Here is a 15,698-nt window from a genome sequence, read left to right on the forward strand (position 1 = left end):
GAAGGATGAGAAAACTGTTTGTATTACACCCCGTACATGCTGTTTTTTCTTCTCTGATAGATAAAAGCAAAAAGTTTCTGTGTAAACGTAGCCTGCTGCTCAGGAGCAAGAAAAAACAGGACGTCATAGTGGAGAGAGAGCACATAAACAGTTTATGGGCCCTTTTAAAAGCAAATAAGAATAATAGCTTGAGGTCAAACGTTGTGCAAAAGAGTCCAGGAGATGCTATTTAACTGGTTAGACATCAATTAAACAGCCGTTTAACACCAGTGTGTACAGTTTTACAATCAAGACACAAAAAGCAGAATGTATTGGCCTCATTACATGAATATTGATGAAAGAGTAAATTTTAAATGTTTGAAATACAATACAGGGAGGACAAAGGCAGTAAACTCAAACATTTCCTCATTAACTGAGGCCAGAATTAAATAATGACAAACTTTGTGGCCGTAAAAAGTCCCTGTAACTCACAACAATTATCATTAAAGGAGCTACAGCTACAAAATGCTTGCAGCTCTGCTTGAGCTAGATGCTAACATCAACATGCTAATACTAGTAGGAAAATCATCAGTAACATGTCAGGCAGGTAGCTTGTTATCTTGCCATGTAAACTATTTTAGGATGGCATGAGAGCATGCTAATATTATCCAGTAAGGCCTTTTCCTTTAGTTGAGTCAAAGTTCACCAGGGTCAGAGAGAGTTATCCTCTGAGGAGCATGAATGTGTGAACAAAATCTTAAAGCTAGGGTTGGTAGTCACGGAAAACTAGCATGAATTTGAATCTAGCATTTCCTCAGGACTCTGTCTAACCCCTCCCCTTGGAGCTCCTCCAAAACAACACCCCCGCGCACATGCATGAGTGACGCTGTTTCGCGACATATGATCGTGACTGATTCAAAACCGGTCCTCAGCACATTGTTTATGTTTTGCACTACGTCAACTCATGTCTCACTCAGCGGTAAGAAAACACCAAAACATTATCATAGTGAAAGTTAAAAACACAAACAAACATGAAATGTACGCGCAGGAGGCGGGAAGAATGGCAGGACAGGATTTGATTAGTTTCATAATATAACCAGTATAACAAAAAGAGTATCTAAATCTGACTACCAACCCCAGCTTTAAGAGCACTGCATCACATAGATGTTGACATATTTCTACCTGGATCAGAGTAGGCATAAAAAATGTCAAACTGAATCTCATTCTAATATTCATTTAAAAATCTGCCGTATTAATATTCATGTTGTTCCTTAAAGTCTCCAGTCAGTACAAAAAAACACTAACATGAGTCTAAACCTCTAAAAATAAATCTGACAGGAAGTGGGTGGTTTTATAAATCATTCCACATGTTTTTTTTTCACTTCTGAGCAACAACACTGGCCTTACAAAACACAGACATGTGGGTGTAGAGGAGGAACATTCAGTTATCAATAAAAAACAGGATATTTTCTTATTGTTCCACTATTTAAACGGGGGTTATGCTCAGTAGAAAAGCTGACAGATTCCGAATATCGCAGCTACATAGAAAAAAATAGCTGCAGCATATTTGGTACAAAGAAACCCCCCAACTATGTTGGCACCCTTCCAATTCAATTAGATGTTGGTGTTAGGTGTATCTGTGCTGAGTCTGAGGCTTGCTACACTGCAGGTGTTTCAATCAGTTGTGGGATGGCAGAACATCAGCAATGCTCTCCCACAGGTCTAGCTGGGAACAAGCGAGTGTGCAGCGAGGGCGCTACCAAACGCTGATCATGCCTCCTCTGCTGCTGTGCCAGCCTTGGCGGGGCCCATCAAGAGTGGGACACACATTAAATATTAACTTAATTGGTCCCGGCAGAGCCCTGCTAACATACGGCAGGCATCAGACAGAAATGTCACTGTTTCCCCAGAGCCCCCGCACACTTAGGATCAAAGACAATAACATTGGTTCTAATCTGCTGTAATTGGGAGATAAGAGATTGCATGGTACAGCGTGCATAAGTGTGGCGTGCTTGCGTGCGTGTGCATGTGTTTCTGGGTGTGGGTGCGTGTCATCCTCGCTGATGGAAGCTTGTCAGAGCAGATTGACAGCCAGCCAGGGGAGTGGAGAGTAAGCCTCAGCATCTCGTTTGGTTTCCACAGTTCTCCTTGCCAGTGAGCAGCCAGCAGAAAAGGCAGAGAAATGCCTTTTTGTTTTTTCATCTCCCATCAGAAGTGCTGCCTGTTTAATGCATGAAAAGTTGACTTCTTGTCTGAAAAACGAGGTGCAGTGCCTTACCAGGTGGCAAATGCTGCCATAAAATTCACATGTGCTGAAGGGTACTGTACATCAACACAAACATAAAAATGCTGCTGTACTGTCGCACTGTGCCACCTACTGCTACTCCACCACGGTAACACACTACAATTACTCCTAATGGTAGCTATAGTGAAAGTCTAATCATAAATGGTGCATTTTAAAGATAGTGATTAGTGATTAGGCTGAAGCTCTCCAGGGAAGTTTAATCTCCACTCAAAGTGGTTAATGTACTTGCTAAATGAACTGCTGCCTCCATAATAGCACCAGGAGCAGTGTGAAGTCGAGATTACTAAACAGTGTGGGCCATGTTTTAAATCACTCACTAAAAACTACAAAACCCTGGAGATGCCGTGGCTTACCACAGGACCAGGTTGTGTGAGAGACAGGGAGCTAATGCACTCAAGGGCGTCGAGGGAGCTGCAGAGTATGGCAGCACAAGTGCTGGAGTCAACAAGCTCAGATGTCCTTTTCCTGGCTAAGAGAGCGAGAGAATAGCAGAACAAGAGCTAGCCAGAGGGAGAGACGGCAAGAGAGAGAGAGAGAGAGAGAGAGAGAGAGAGAGAGAGAGAGAGATAGAGAGAGAGAGAGAGAGAGAGAGAGAGCGAGAGAGAGAGAGAGAGAGAGAGAGAGAGAGAGAGAGTGTTTTTGTGCACCAGCAGCCTTCCTGCATCCAACACAGGACACACACAAGGTCATTCGAACAGTCACACTGCAGCAAAACACCACTGGGTCACCCGATTATCTGAATAAATATAGAGCACCCTATCATTACAAGTGCTCTCGTAGCAAGTAAACAAAAGGGCTGATATCCATCTGGGGGAAAAAAGCACTTTCTCTGCAGACTTTACCTCCCATATGCTATAGTTTACATTTATTTCTACATAAAAACACAGCCGAATGTCAGCCAACACTTTCCCTGAGCGCCCCTGCTATCGTGCAATAGCTGTCAGGACATGAGAAAAGATAGCAGCAGGGGCAGAATTGACCCACAAAAAGACAGATGTGAGAAAGTAGAGTTTTCAGTAATTCCCACCCCACGGCTACAGACTGTGCACAGTTCTAATCTCAGCTTCACCTCTCTGAATGTGAGAGTGCTAATTTCAGCCCGAGCCCCCACCTCCTGCCATTGTTTACGTCCCACCGACATCCATAGATTGTGCTGATGGCGAGCCTCTGCTCGAGGAGGTCAGCCATTACAGCCAGCAAAAGTGGACTCGAGTGGGAAGTGGCACTTGTGGCTGTGGGTGGTGTCAGACGAGAGAAGGAGGAACAGCTTGGAGAGAGAAAAAGAGAGAGAGAGAGAGAGAGAGAGAGAGAGAGAGAGAGAGAGAGAGAGAGAGAGAGAGAGAGAGAGAGAGAGAGAGAGAGAGAGAGAGAGAGAGAGAGAGAGAGAGAGAGCAGGGGTTGCTGGGAAAAGATTGGGGCAGGCTCTCCTTTTAATTTACTAATTAACCATGCAAATGAAATCTTAACAGGGTACTCAGAGGCAGTCCTCAGGGGAGGGAGGGAGGCATTAGTGCTTGATTATACTCTGTCCATGTGGAGAGGCGAAAAGAGAAGCGAAATATGCTGTAGAACAAAGCGATGGGAAACTTGTTGGCCCTCGGCAGCAGAGCAGAACCACTGAAGGCATGAAAGGAATCAAACATCTCTGTTGGCATGCAAACAAAAACACACTCAGACTGTACTGTATACTGTGATCAACCTGGACGTATGCACTGTTTCAATAGCCTCAGCTCCACAAATCACACACTGTTGAGCTGCATATGGTGTAATCAGGCCTGTGATATTGTTCAATTTACCATCTCCACACCTAACTCCGACATGTCTGCGGCCGTCAAATGTGACAGACAATGCTATTACACATAATAGCCCACCTATCACTCAGCTCATGTGAATCCAAACAGAATAAAAAAGGCAGTGCCACATTTGTCACAGTTTACCTTGAAGACGTCCTGCGTGTCGTCCATGCAGTACACCCTGATGTTGTACTCCAGCGTGGAGCAGTAAGCATCCGAGAAGAGCACCAGCCTCAGGCGCTTGGCAGCGCCCATGTGCAGGGACTCTCCCACCAGGGCGAAGGTGCCCAGCTGCTCTGAGAACAGCCGACACGTCTCGGCCTCGAGCTGGCAGTAATAGGGCTCCGACACCAGCTCCTCCCCCATCAGCAGGACGTCCTGTAGGAGATGAAGGGGGGTAAAAAAAAAAAGAAAAACACAAGGTGTGAATAGAAGGTCAAGCATCCTATTTATGTAGGTGGGAGGGTAATGTGTTGGCCGGGGCACCTGATGTCTGTGTCTGAGTGTGTGGGTGGGTATTTGCAAAAAGGATGTAGGGAGAGGAGTTTGGCAGAGTAGCAGGGCCCCAAACTCTGTCCCTCCCACAGGGCAACAAAGTAACATTTCAGCTAAAGGTCTTTCAGGTAATGTAACAAGAATATCTGGTAAACACTTCAGATCAGAAAAAAGAGAGACTTTGTTCTTGTTTCAGATTTCCTTTACACCGCAGTAAACCCACCCCATGCTGACATTTCCTCATACAAAGACACACATCCTATAGAATGCCATCAGTTTACTTAATAATGCATGAATGAGGGACTCAATTGACATGAAAGGAGACTCAAATAGATTCCTGGTAAGAATAGATGGTTCAGGCGAAAGTAAAGACTGAGGAGGTGCAGTAAATATTGGATTATTGGGATTTCTAGGATTTCCTTCAGCTTCTGTGAATTGTTAAGAAAGGTGAAAACAACTTACATATCTCTCTGCAAAGAGACACTGGGGCCTTGTGGCGAGTGGCGTTAAAAAGGGCAGGTTTTACAAGAATTAATTGGTACCTTAATTAGCAGAGGAGAAAAAGGCAAAGATTTAAGCTTTGGGTTGTTCTCCTCTGCGACAGAGCTGAAGTGCTGTGTCACAATGACTGCATCTCTACTAAAGATGACAAACATGTGAAAAGATCCCATACCCGTCACAGTGCGGGATAGTTTTATGGGATAATTTCGCTGCTCTCTTGGCTAATTTGATGAGGACAAATTGGACCCAAGGTGACAACATTTTCTCTAAAATCCCATCATGCCAGTTGACTGACTCTCCTCATTAGCCAATCAAGCTGAAGAGAGCTTTCTCCCTGCCAAATGCCCAGCGAGCCCCTTTAGGATCGATTCAACCAGACACCATTTACATCAATAGAATTAGTATTGACACAATTCATTTGCTATGCAACCACAATGGAGTCTCACTTTTTCATCATCTTAATAATTCTTCGAAGAGAAGCAGATACTGAGGTGGCTCAATTACGCCGCTGAAAGCTCACTTTACTTGCATCTCATTTCTCTTACTTCTTCTGCTTCGGCATGGCCATTTTCACCACATCTTTATGTCTTCTTCTTCTCCTCTCTGCAGCCATTTTTCCAATCTCTGTCTCTTTCTTATGGTCCCTCTGCATCTACATTATCTGCCTGGCCACTTTACCTCTCTCCCTCTTTCTCTCCCTTCCTTCATTTTTCTCACTGTGGTTGCTTCGACTCTCATTCCCTTGTCCACCTGGCACTCTCTCCTTTTGGTGGCCACGCAGTGAGGCCGTTGGGCTATATTTGGTCCGGCCGATGATTAAAAGCGCTTTTCTAACCTCTGCTTCAGACAGGCCAATCCATCCCACAGACACCCCACCGCCGCCACACACGGGGAGGCTGAATAATTTATGCACAATATCGAACATGAAAGAAGACCTACTAACACTCCAAAGCCCACAGCACCCTTTCCAATCTCTCTGGATTGTTGAGACACGTACACTGCGTGGGAGTGTGTGAGAACGAGTGTGTTTGGCCACCAAAAGATCTTCCAAACTCCAACCTATTTGAGTCTGGCAGTTCTGGTTACGTTCTGATTTCATGGACAGAAACATGGGAATGAGCTGTGTAATTGGAGGCAGCGGTCAAAAATGGTCAAGGAGCACTCAGAGGAGTACTTTGAGGATCGGTAATTTGCTTAGAGAATTTCTGTTTTGAGACGCATGTTGCCTAGCAACTCTTGGGCTTGAAGTTGGCGCTGCTTCCAGGCTTTTGTTCCAACCCAATGAGAAAACACCTGATGGTCAAAATAATTTAAACCCTGGAGTGGAGGAGTACTGGGCCAGAACTACCTCGCCTTCACTGCATTGAGTGCTTTCCAAGTTGGTGCTGTTTGTACTTTTTCAAAGAAAGCTCTCAGTGACTTCAGTAAGACTTAAAAAATTCACTGGGCCCTAACTCCAAGTCTTTGTATGAAGCTATATGCTGGAGTTATAGTGCTGTCTCACCTCCCAAGCGCCCTCATAGTTCTGCTTCTTGAGGCGAATGGCCCAGTTGTCGAGGCATGCGTCAGAGCAGTGGTCCATGCTGAGGATAACTGGCCGGCTCAGGACCACCCCAGGAGGACCACAACTCACGACGGGGCTGAGCAGGGTCTGGCAGCCGGCCAGAGGTAACCTACACAGGGGGAGAGAAGAGTTAGAAGAGGAATTAATCCTGATGAAGTGCTTCTTTGCACACAGTTAGTATTACACATTTAGCGGTCTCTTGTAAGCAGGATGTGATACTGACATCCCAGCGTATTATCCAGCTGCTGTAACAAAATGTAATATAAGCCTTCTGGACTCTGACTAGCTAGACCAAGCCGTGATGGCTGACTAATAACATGATGCTCTCACAGCTTTCTGCAGTGGTCGTGCCCTCTGAGACTGAATGCAGCACGCCGGAGAAATAATGTTATCCAAACAATTCATTTAAGTTAAATAGTGCACATCATGGTAAAAGGCTACCTTATTTATTTACATCCCTCCTCCACAGCGCTGGCGCTGACTCTTAAGCCTCTCCTAATGGAACAGCAGAGCATCAAAACAAACAGCCTAGTGGCATCCAGGGAAGACTGCCAGTTAGGCTGTGTTAAAGAGACCCACCTTAAATCTTCCTTCCTCTGAACAGTGAGATAAATCTCATAGATCTTTCCTCTGGGGATGGCCTCGGGAGGAATGAGCAGACTGATTCCTAATGCAAATAACAACAAAGGAAGAGAAAAGAGGGGGGTAAGAAGGAGGGGGACAGGCTCATTTGTTTTCACTGAACAACGCTTTTGTCGTCTCACAAAGGGAAGTCGGCCCACTCTCAAACAGTACTGCTGGAAAACAAAAACAAAAAAAAATCTGTTCTGAAGGTCAGTGGCAGACTCCGTCAGGTACAGTAGATGCAAATCTCTGCAGTGACAGTCGAGGCGCCACACGTCCCAGCGGTCAACAATTAGCTAAGACAAAAGCGCACGTTGCATCGCGGTTTAAATGTCCTTTGTCTGCCACAGAGCAGATAATTGAGACCAAGGAACAGACTACTTCAGGAAAATTACACTTTCTCAGGAGAGAGGGAAGCACCTTGGAGGATAGAGAGAGCTATTGAGAGAGTTTGAGTGTTGTGCCATTTGTGTTGTGATTGTCATGCCAAATTCATCTGTTTAAAATGTAACACAAACAGAGACTCTGTGACACAATCGTAACTGTCTCTGGATTGTAAACTAGATGTGTTCACCATAAAAACATCGCTTTGAATAAGAGGAAGGTGTCTGAAGGCCCACTGCCTTGTCTGAATCTATAAACCATGTCTTCTATGTGCTGCTCTGAAATGCTGCTAAATGACAGTATATCTCCTCGGAGTGGATGCATGTTAGTGCTGATTCTTTTATTCCCCCTCTGTCCCGAAGAGAGGCTGGGTGCCAATGTGTGGTATAGTCTACATGGCTTTGAGATAATCCATGCATAAAATATATGTAAGAGAGCGAAGGAGAGATGGAGAGAGGAGACAGAAAGAGAGAGGGATGGCATAAAAACACAGGGAGAAAATACCCTTTCTGTCGGTGTACTGGCACCACCATCAGCTAATCTGGTCAGCCTACAATGAGCCAAAAGAAAACACTGTCTTCCAGTATGATTATATAAACTCTGTGCTCAGCTAATGTGAAGAGGGGGGGACTATAGAAGAGGACTAATGATAGTAGGACTTTCATATGTTTCATCAGACTAATCTTTAACGGACTACCTCTGTTCCCCTGAGAGTACAAAGCACACAGCTGACACTTGTGGACATTGGGTACAAATTTAACCAGCTCTGTCATAAGCAAATGGACTAATAGGAACAATTTGTTCTTGGTTTGATTCCAGGAATCTAGCAGAGCAGTGCACACCTTCTTATTAAAACAATGCATCTTAACAATGCACTCAGCATCTTAACTATTAATGCAGTGCAGACGAGATGGAGGTTACTTAGAAAACATTTTACTCATATGATTAAATTTAGGATTTGTCATTCTTTAAGGTTAACAAGTAAACCTTTCAAATACAATCAACTAGCTAAAAACAAGACCCTCATTAGTTACTTTTATTCCTTGTAAATGCATTAAATAGGTTTGATAGCAGAGAGAAAAACAGCCTTAGCATTAAGCTACTTTTTAATGAATAATTGTATGTGTTATCACTGCAAACCCATTACAAATGTGCATGGATGAGGTTTTAAAGCTGATGGCCTTGGTCAGTAAAAAAAAGAGGCATTTATAGGAACAAGCTGTTACTGACAAATCATCCTGGTTAATGACCGTTCATAAGGCATTGTGTCATTAAAACAGGTGCAATAAAGTTTCAGTAAGTGTTCCTTTTTATGTCAAAGCATCAACTTTGTATGAAATATGCAACACAGAGAAAAACTGGATTGTCTCCACCCTACTTCTACATTTAGCAGCAGATGTTATATTGTTTAGAAGGAACTTTTCCTGTTTGTTTGAAGTTTAGCAGCAAACAGAACATCCTACAGGGGATTATTGAAATCTCACAGTCCTTGTATAACACAGACTTAAAATGCTGTGTCTACTGAAACAATACTTAAATAGAAACTATTCTGCTTTCACTAACTTTGGTGTCATAAGAGTTTAACTCAATTCATGTTAGGATGTTTTCATAAATCACATTTACAAATTAAAGCTTTGAGCAGCAAACTGTTCTGTACTTTAAAATTATGCATTTCTGCCTTTTAGTATGGTCTGTTTCCGGGTCCAACTTATTTGATTTTATAATACAACAGCTGTTAATCTAAAGACTGGCTGTCACTCATAATAGGAAATTAACTGCTGTGATTCTATGATGTATCTTTGTGCTACGTTTGACCTTTTTGGTCTAAAAAGATCATGCAAATGAAAAAAAAAATCACAAGTACATCTTGATGCAACACAAAATCACCAGAACTGTACAATGAATGAGTTATCTGTTGGCGAGTATGACTGTATTTCACAGTCCCTCTCCTTATACAGGGGAATACCTCATTTCATCTAAGAGCACTGAAGCTTACTGCTTCTTCACTTCACTTGGTTGATCATTCTAAAGTGGGGATGTTAACAATTAATCGAGTATCGAGTAATTGAGAATGTGCTCGAACACGTATTTTATTTTACATTTTCTATCAGGTAGAGATAAATTATTTGTAGTCTCTTATTACACTCAGCTATCAGGGTAGTGTTTTAAGTTTAAAGCGTTTTTCAATACAAACAAGCTGAAGGTGTTGCTCTGCCTCGTGTTGTGCCACATCGTCTAAAACAACATACTGTAGGTCTGTAGGGTGATGATAGAAGAGCAGCCAGTTGCCTGCACTAGAATGAGGAACGTGGATCATCTTAGCTGAGGGCAAACAGCGGTTACAGAAGCATGCACAGGCTGCCTATCAGCCTGTCCTTCCACAGCATAGACTTGCACAATTGATTCAATATTCTGATACATGACAATGTGATGCTGACGTTTGCTTTTTTTAGTGTATAGGCAGCTGGCTGCTCTTCTGATCCTCCCCTTCAATCTAACATATAGGCTCGAGCCTATAATTCTAAGTTTCAAACTATATTCATGTAGATTTAAGACTCTAATCTTGTACATTCACAGCTTCAATCATGTTGCTTTTGTTTTCTATCAGGTGGCCCTAGTACTCCATTGTACACAGCATGGCAGATAGGAATTGTATTGACGGTTGATGCCCAGTCTCAGGTCAGTCTCAAGGATGGTGTCTTGAATGCTGTGACACATCATGTGATGCCCATAAATGGCCTCTTTGACTTACTGAAAATTTGTGAAAAAAATATCTGGCTCTGCCCCGGAATATTCCAAAGTGGCTTGTCCACACATGTCCCTCACAGTGTGAAGTCAGAGGAGGGGTGGTGGACTGTTGCCATACCTGGTCACATGACATACTTGTCATGACTCCAGCATGCTTGCTTGCAGGGAATTTTCCTAAATATGTCCTGCTGTGTAATAAAATCAGTTCACTCCCACCTTTGTAGAAATTTCCCATTCACACATGCATCTTTCCTCTCTTAAGAATTTCAACAAGTTTTCAGGAGTTTTGTGTATATGTTAATACAGCTGAAGCCTCTGTCTTTTTTCACTGTTTATGCACTCAGTAAAAAGAGTAAAGACACAGTTGACAGCTCTTATGCTGATACACCAGTGGACATGATTGTATAATAACTGAAAAACTCCAGGCTTGAGAGAACCCTTACATTCCCTTACATGAACCTAAATAAAGAACCCACCTGTGTTAGGGATCGTCAGCCTCCCACCCAGGAAGTTGAAGGTCCCATAGGAGGTGTTTGCTACGTCCCGGGGCAGTGTTTTAAAATAGCTCTGAGTGGTTAGTCTGCTCACAAACTCAGAAGGGTCTGAGTTAAGTTTTCCATTGTGCAGGGTGTGTGAGCCGTTAGGGAGTGGGTCCAGCAGAGGCCCGTTGGTCATCGAAAACTTCCCAGTGGCGTCGTGGCGGGACCGTAGGGTGCCTTGGTAACTGGTGGTGGTTGTAGTTAGATCTGGCTGGATGGTAAGCAAATGGGAATTCTCTGTTTGTGTTATAAAAAAGAAAAAAAAACAGACAAAGGGAAATGTGTGAGTCGCTGTGAGTGGCAGGCGGATGGTTTGTACATCACTGAGACAGACCTCACACTCACAAAGCTGTCGCACCCCACACAGAAAACTGAAACAAACAGGAAAAGACACATGGTGCAGAAAACAGAAGACTCACACGCACGCACTCTTGACAATACACAAACACAAATTCCACCCAGAGCTAGTCTGTTCCCCTCCCCTCTGCCTCTATCTCTGTCTGTCTCTTTAGCAACCACACAATCAATTCCAAACAGAACTCAGATACAGCTTAGCACCCAGAATTTACAAAGGCTTTTTTCACAGTGAATCACAGGCACTGCAACATGGTTCCCCATCTCCATCCAGCTCAGACAGTTGTATTTCTATTACTTGCTGGTAAACCTCTGAGGCTTCGCACAGGCAGTAAACAGAGTTGGTACATTTCCTGACAATGAGGTGGTGGCGAAACATAATGTGTCAGGCAGGCAAATAAACAGTTTGTACACACGCACACACACATACATACAAACACACACGCACAGAAACCACTGTAAACACTCACACCACCTCCATAACCACAAACAAACATCAGGATCAGTGGGACATGTAGATGAGTGCTGCATGGTCACGGTGGGCAGACGGACGGACCGACGGACGCTTAGAGGAGGTTGAAACAAAGAACAGTGTCCTACTGCTGTGGGGGGGAGGCCTGCGTGGCCGCGGTGCCCACACACCTGGCTTGCTGGGCTTGATGCCCATGGGCTGGAAGCCAGTGGTGAGGATGGAGGAGTCGGCCACGTCTGCATCCAGGCCCTCCTTCTTGCGCCGGTAGACCATGACCACCACGATGAGCAGCAGAGTCAGGCACAGAGCCACTGCCACCATGCCCACGTAGAGTGCCACGTCCTCAGCTCCGCTCACAGCTGCAAGGGAGGTGGACAGAAAACAAGAGAAAAGAAATGATTAATCACGATTGAATGAACTCCCTCAGGTGTTGAATGTCAGTATCAACATGTGCTGCTGCACCATCCATTATCTCCTGTGTGAAGGTCTCAGTCCAGCATCTGTTTAATTGCATGAAATCAGTTTCACGCTCCTTAATGCTGCTTGATTTGTTCCTGACTGTCTGATGCAGAAAAAGGGTGTTAACATTATTTATATAGATATCTAGATAGATACACATCTAGATTTGAAGTATATTTATATATATTTATAATGGCCCAAATTCTCAATATCAACTCTTACACATCCACAAAGCAGAATAGACCGGTTTCTGCAGAAGGTTTTTCAGCTTTACCTTACTTCATTGCTGCTCTGGATAAATATATCTTATGCTAGCATGTTTACTCTCTCCCATGTCTTCTTCATTCTTTCCCTGAGCACACAACACCCTGAGAGAGATGGTGAAAAATGAAGGATTTGCTTATGAAATTCTAGCACCTCTTATTGAATGTCTCTCAAAAGCACAAGAGCCTTTCTCCCAAAAGTACAGTATGAAGATGACAGCTAAGCCCAGACAAACATCAATGTGTGCACACATTTGTGTGCAGGCATTGTGTGTGTGTTTGTGTGTGTTTTGCAGGAGAATGGGATTTGCCACGGCTGTCTCCCTGGGCTAGGGGAATTTGGTGGCGGAGGTGTAGGATGCTCCTGGGGCCTTTGTGGAGGGCCATTGTCCCCTGGAGCCACGGGGGCGTAGCGCTGTCAGCTGAACACAGCCGAGGAGGGGACGCATTGAGCAGCGCGGCTTGAGGGATGGAGAACAACGGCAAAGGTTAAAGTGCTGCAGGCCGGCGTGTGTCGAGTTGACAACAAAAGGAGGAGGACAGAGGCAGGAAGAGAGGGGAGAATGTGCAAGAATGAAAATGAGGATTAAAGACGGACGTAAATAGGCAGTATGTGACTGTGACTGACAGCATCTGAGATTTGCATTTCAGCAATAACACACCCAAAACGTTTGGGTCTAATTCGACCTGATTAATATAGATTCGACTTATTTCCATGAATAATTCCACACTGCCAAAGTGTTTTCACCACTGTGTATTCCTTCTGCTTAACAGGGACTGTACTAAAGTCTTTGAAGCACAAATTTGTCAAGTTTTAATTGGTGTCAGTAAATCTGTGATATGAGAATGGCAAAATTAAATTATTAGAGAGCTAACAGTCACTTCTGAAATGGAGAGAAAATGGTCAGAGATGTATTCTTTTGTGTCTTACTCTCATCTTTTTTCATCTCTTCTCATCCGTTTGTCCTTGCCTTCTCCTTTTGCCTTGAAAAATCCATTTCTGTGGACAAAGACGCCTGACATACCCAAGTCTTTAAGAGAAATGCCAGAATCTATTTCATGGGCGATTATCTCAGTACAATCTGATACCTTAAGTAGCGGGATTATGGGCAGCAGAGCTCTATAGTGGCCTGTTTTAATGCCAGAGATCTCTTGACATGTAATCAATCGTGAATGACTGGCTAAGGATCAACACAAGATGCTGCATTTTGTTCATGACATCACATCGGACATCTTCACAAAACATACTTGGGGCATGAAAAGTCTGAGAGGAAACATGCACTCATTTTCCTCCTCTCCATTTTCTCTCTCCCTGTCGGTCTCCTTGGGGAAGCACAGAGGTGCTTAAGCGTAAGCAGCCCGGCTAAACCTTCCACCTTCTACAATGAGTTCCAAAAAGGGAGAAGAGATGATGGCTGAACCTCTCATTAAAGTTCCCAAATCCAATTGTCTTGCTGAGTCAAAGGCCAGACGAGGCTGTGATATTTGGCCTTCTAGAGCTGCAGTCTACAGAGAGATGTGTGCTCTGACTAAAGACAAAACAACACCCGTCAGCAAGGAGACAGGCCGACAGGGTTCTGCTGATTGGATAAACACAGCCTTGGATTGGCAAGTTGCTGTTTACTTTCTAAGGGCAAACCAAAGGCACCCAGCTAACCTCAGATGCAAAGATCTAGTATCTCTACGCTTCCTTTTCCCCTGCACGCACCATTCTTCCTTCCAGACAATAAAGCCAGTCGATCAGACATCTTTCTCTCTTTCTTCCTCTACCTTTCCCTCCATTCTGTCTGTAATCTCTGGTGGCTTATCTGAGCATCTCTGTGGGAAGTTTTATCTGACCCACCAGGTGTCACAGCGAAACGATCTCGATGCTCACTACAACCCTGACCGGATACTGCTCTCAGCTACTCTTGGCCCCCTGCTCATTGATTTTCATGATGCCATCCAATAATTGAAAGGACATCCATCACACTTTAATTGACGTAGCTAATCAGGTTTTATAATTGGATGGGCTTTACTTTAGTCCCCCTCTAGTGTGCCCTCTCTCTCCTTCCTTTTCAAAACACACACAGTACCAATTTAGCTCTCTTCCTCTCTGCAGCCGTCACTCCATCGTTCATTTCCACTTGACGTAATTGCTGGCGAGGAACTTTTGATTCTCTTTGTATGTGACCTCTCTTGATGATTGACAGCCGCCTGTGGATCATCTGTGGATGTGATGAGCTGTTTTCAGAGTTGACCCTGGGCCAAACTCTGTTTGTTCCCTTCTTTGAAGCTTCAGCTCAGCTCCTCAGACTGACTGCAGGGCTGACTGTTTAGGGATCAGTTTCTGACTTGAGATTGGCCAGTATAGACTTATAATTCACCTCCTCTGAGGCAGTGTACCTGACTCCTGTTGAAGTTGGGACTCCTGCTGCATTGGCAGTCGGCACATTGTCTGCACCTGATAGTCCTCTCAACTCTCTCTACCTGCTCCCTTCTCTCTCCTGCATTGATAAATAAAAGCTCTGCAGCATCCTACGCCTCCCGCCTGGGCATTTATCAAGAGACCGGAGAATATATTTCATCCCATGGCCAATCCTAGTCACTCGCCTGAAGATGAATAACATTGGAGTTCTTAAGGTCAGGGAAATATGGCTACTAAAACTCTCAAAGTGAACGTGACCATTACTATCTCCACAATACAGTCGTCCCATCCCTTAGCAGGTCCTGGTGAAATATGGCCCAAAATAAATGTCTAGGCATTCCTCACATAGCTTGTGACCCCGCTCTGACAAACTAACCGATGAAGGAAACATCAGCTGCTCTGCCACCAAATAGCCTCTGAATTACAAAACTGACTCAACAGCAATTATTAGTTTGATGGTCTTTGCACAATCGTTTGTAACAGCCCCAAAATGGGATGCTGATGCAAATTAGGTTCATTACCTTCATCACACACATTAAGCCAAATAATTGTTTTTATGTTGTCCTAATTTCTTCTGCTGGAGTATACGAGCAGCACTATTTTTCACACTATCATTTTTGTGCCCTCTAACACCTGTCTGCCATTTTCACTCTGGCATGCTGCCAGACTATTTTTTTTATTTCCCTGCACAGATTTTGCGTAGCCTAATCTTTGGGCTTCACTTGTGTTCTTTATGAAAATGATCTTGCCGGGGTCAGAACTGTTTATTTTAGGGCTGAAACACAAAGCACGCTGACGCACATTGGTTCTC

General features: G+C 44.1%; 1 protein-coding gene across 4 annotated transcripts in view; it reads right to left on the reverse strand.

Annotated features, from left to right (window-relative positions):
* The window catches only part of unc5a (unc-5 netrin receptor A), a 140,730-nt gene that overhangs the window by 10,766 nt on the left and 114,266 nt on the right, over positions 1–15,698 (reverse strand). For 2 of the 4 annotated variants that reach the window (XM_034689889.1, XM_034689886.1), the window contains 5 exons: positions 11,887–12,117; positions 10,870–11,169; positions 7,217–7,304; positions 6,578–6,746; positions 4,222–4,455 (listed from right to left, as the gene is read on the reverse strand). In XM_034689889.1, the coding sequence (XP_034545780.1) occupies positions 4,222–4,455; positions 6,578–6,746; positions 7,217–7,304; positions 10,870–11,169; positions 11,887–12,117 (1,022 nt within the window). The remainder of the gene's footprint in view (positions 1–4,221; positions 4,456–6,577; positions 6,747–7,216; positions 7,305–10,869; positions 11,170–11,886; positions 12,118–15,698) is intronic. The other 2 variants (XM_034689888.1, XM_034689890.1) reach the window with 1 other exon arrangement.

The sequence above is a fragment of the Notolabrus celidotus genome, chromosome 8 (assembly GCF_009762535.1).
Source record: "Notolabrus celidotus isolate fNotCel1 chromosome 8, fNotCel1.pri, whole genome shotgun sequence".
Classification (NCBI taxonomy): Eukaryota; Metazoa; Chordata; class Actinopteri; order Labriformes; family Labridae; genus Notolabrus; species Notolabrus celidotus.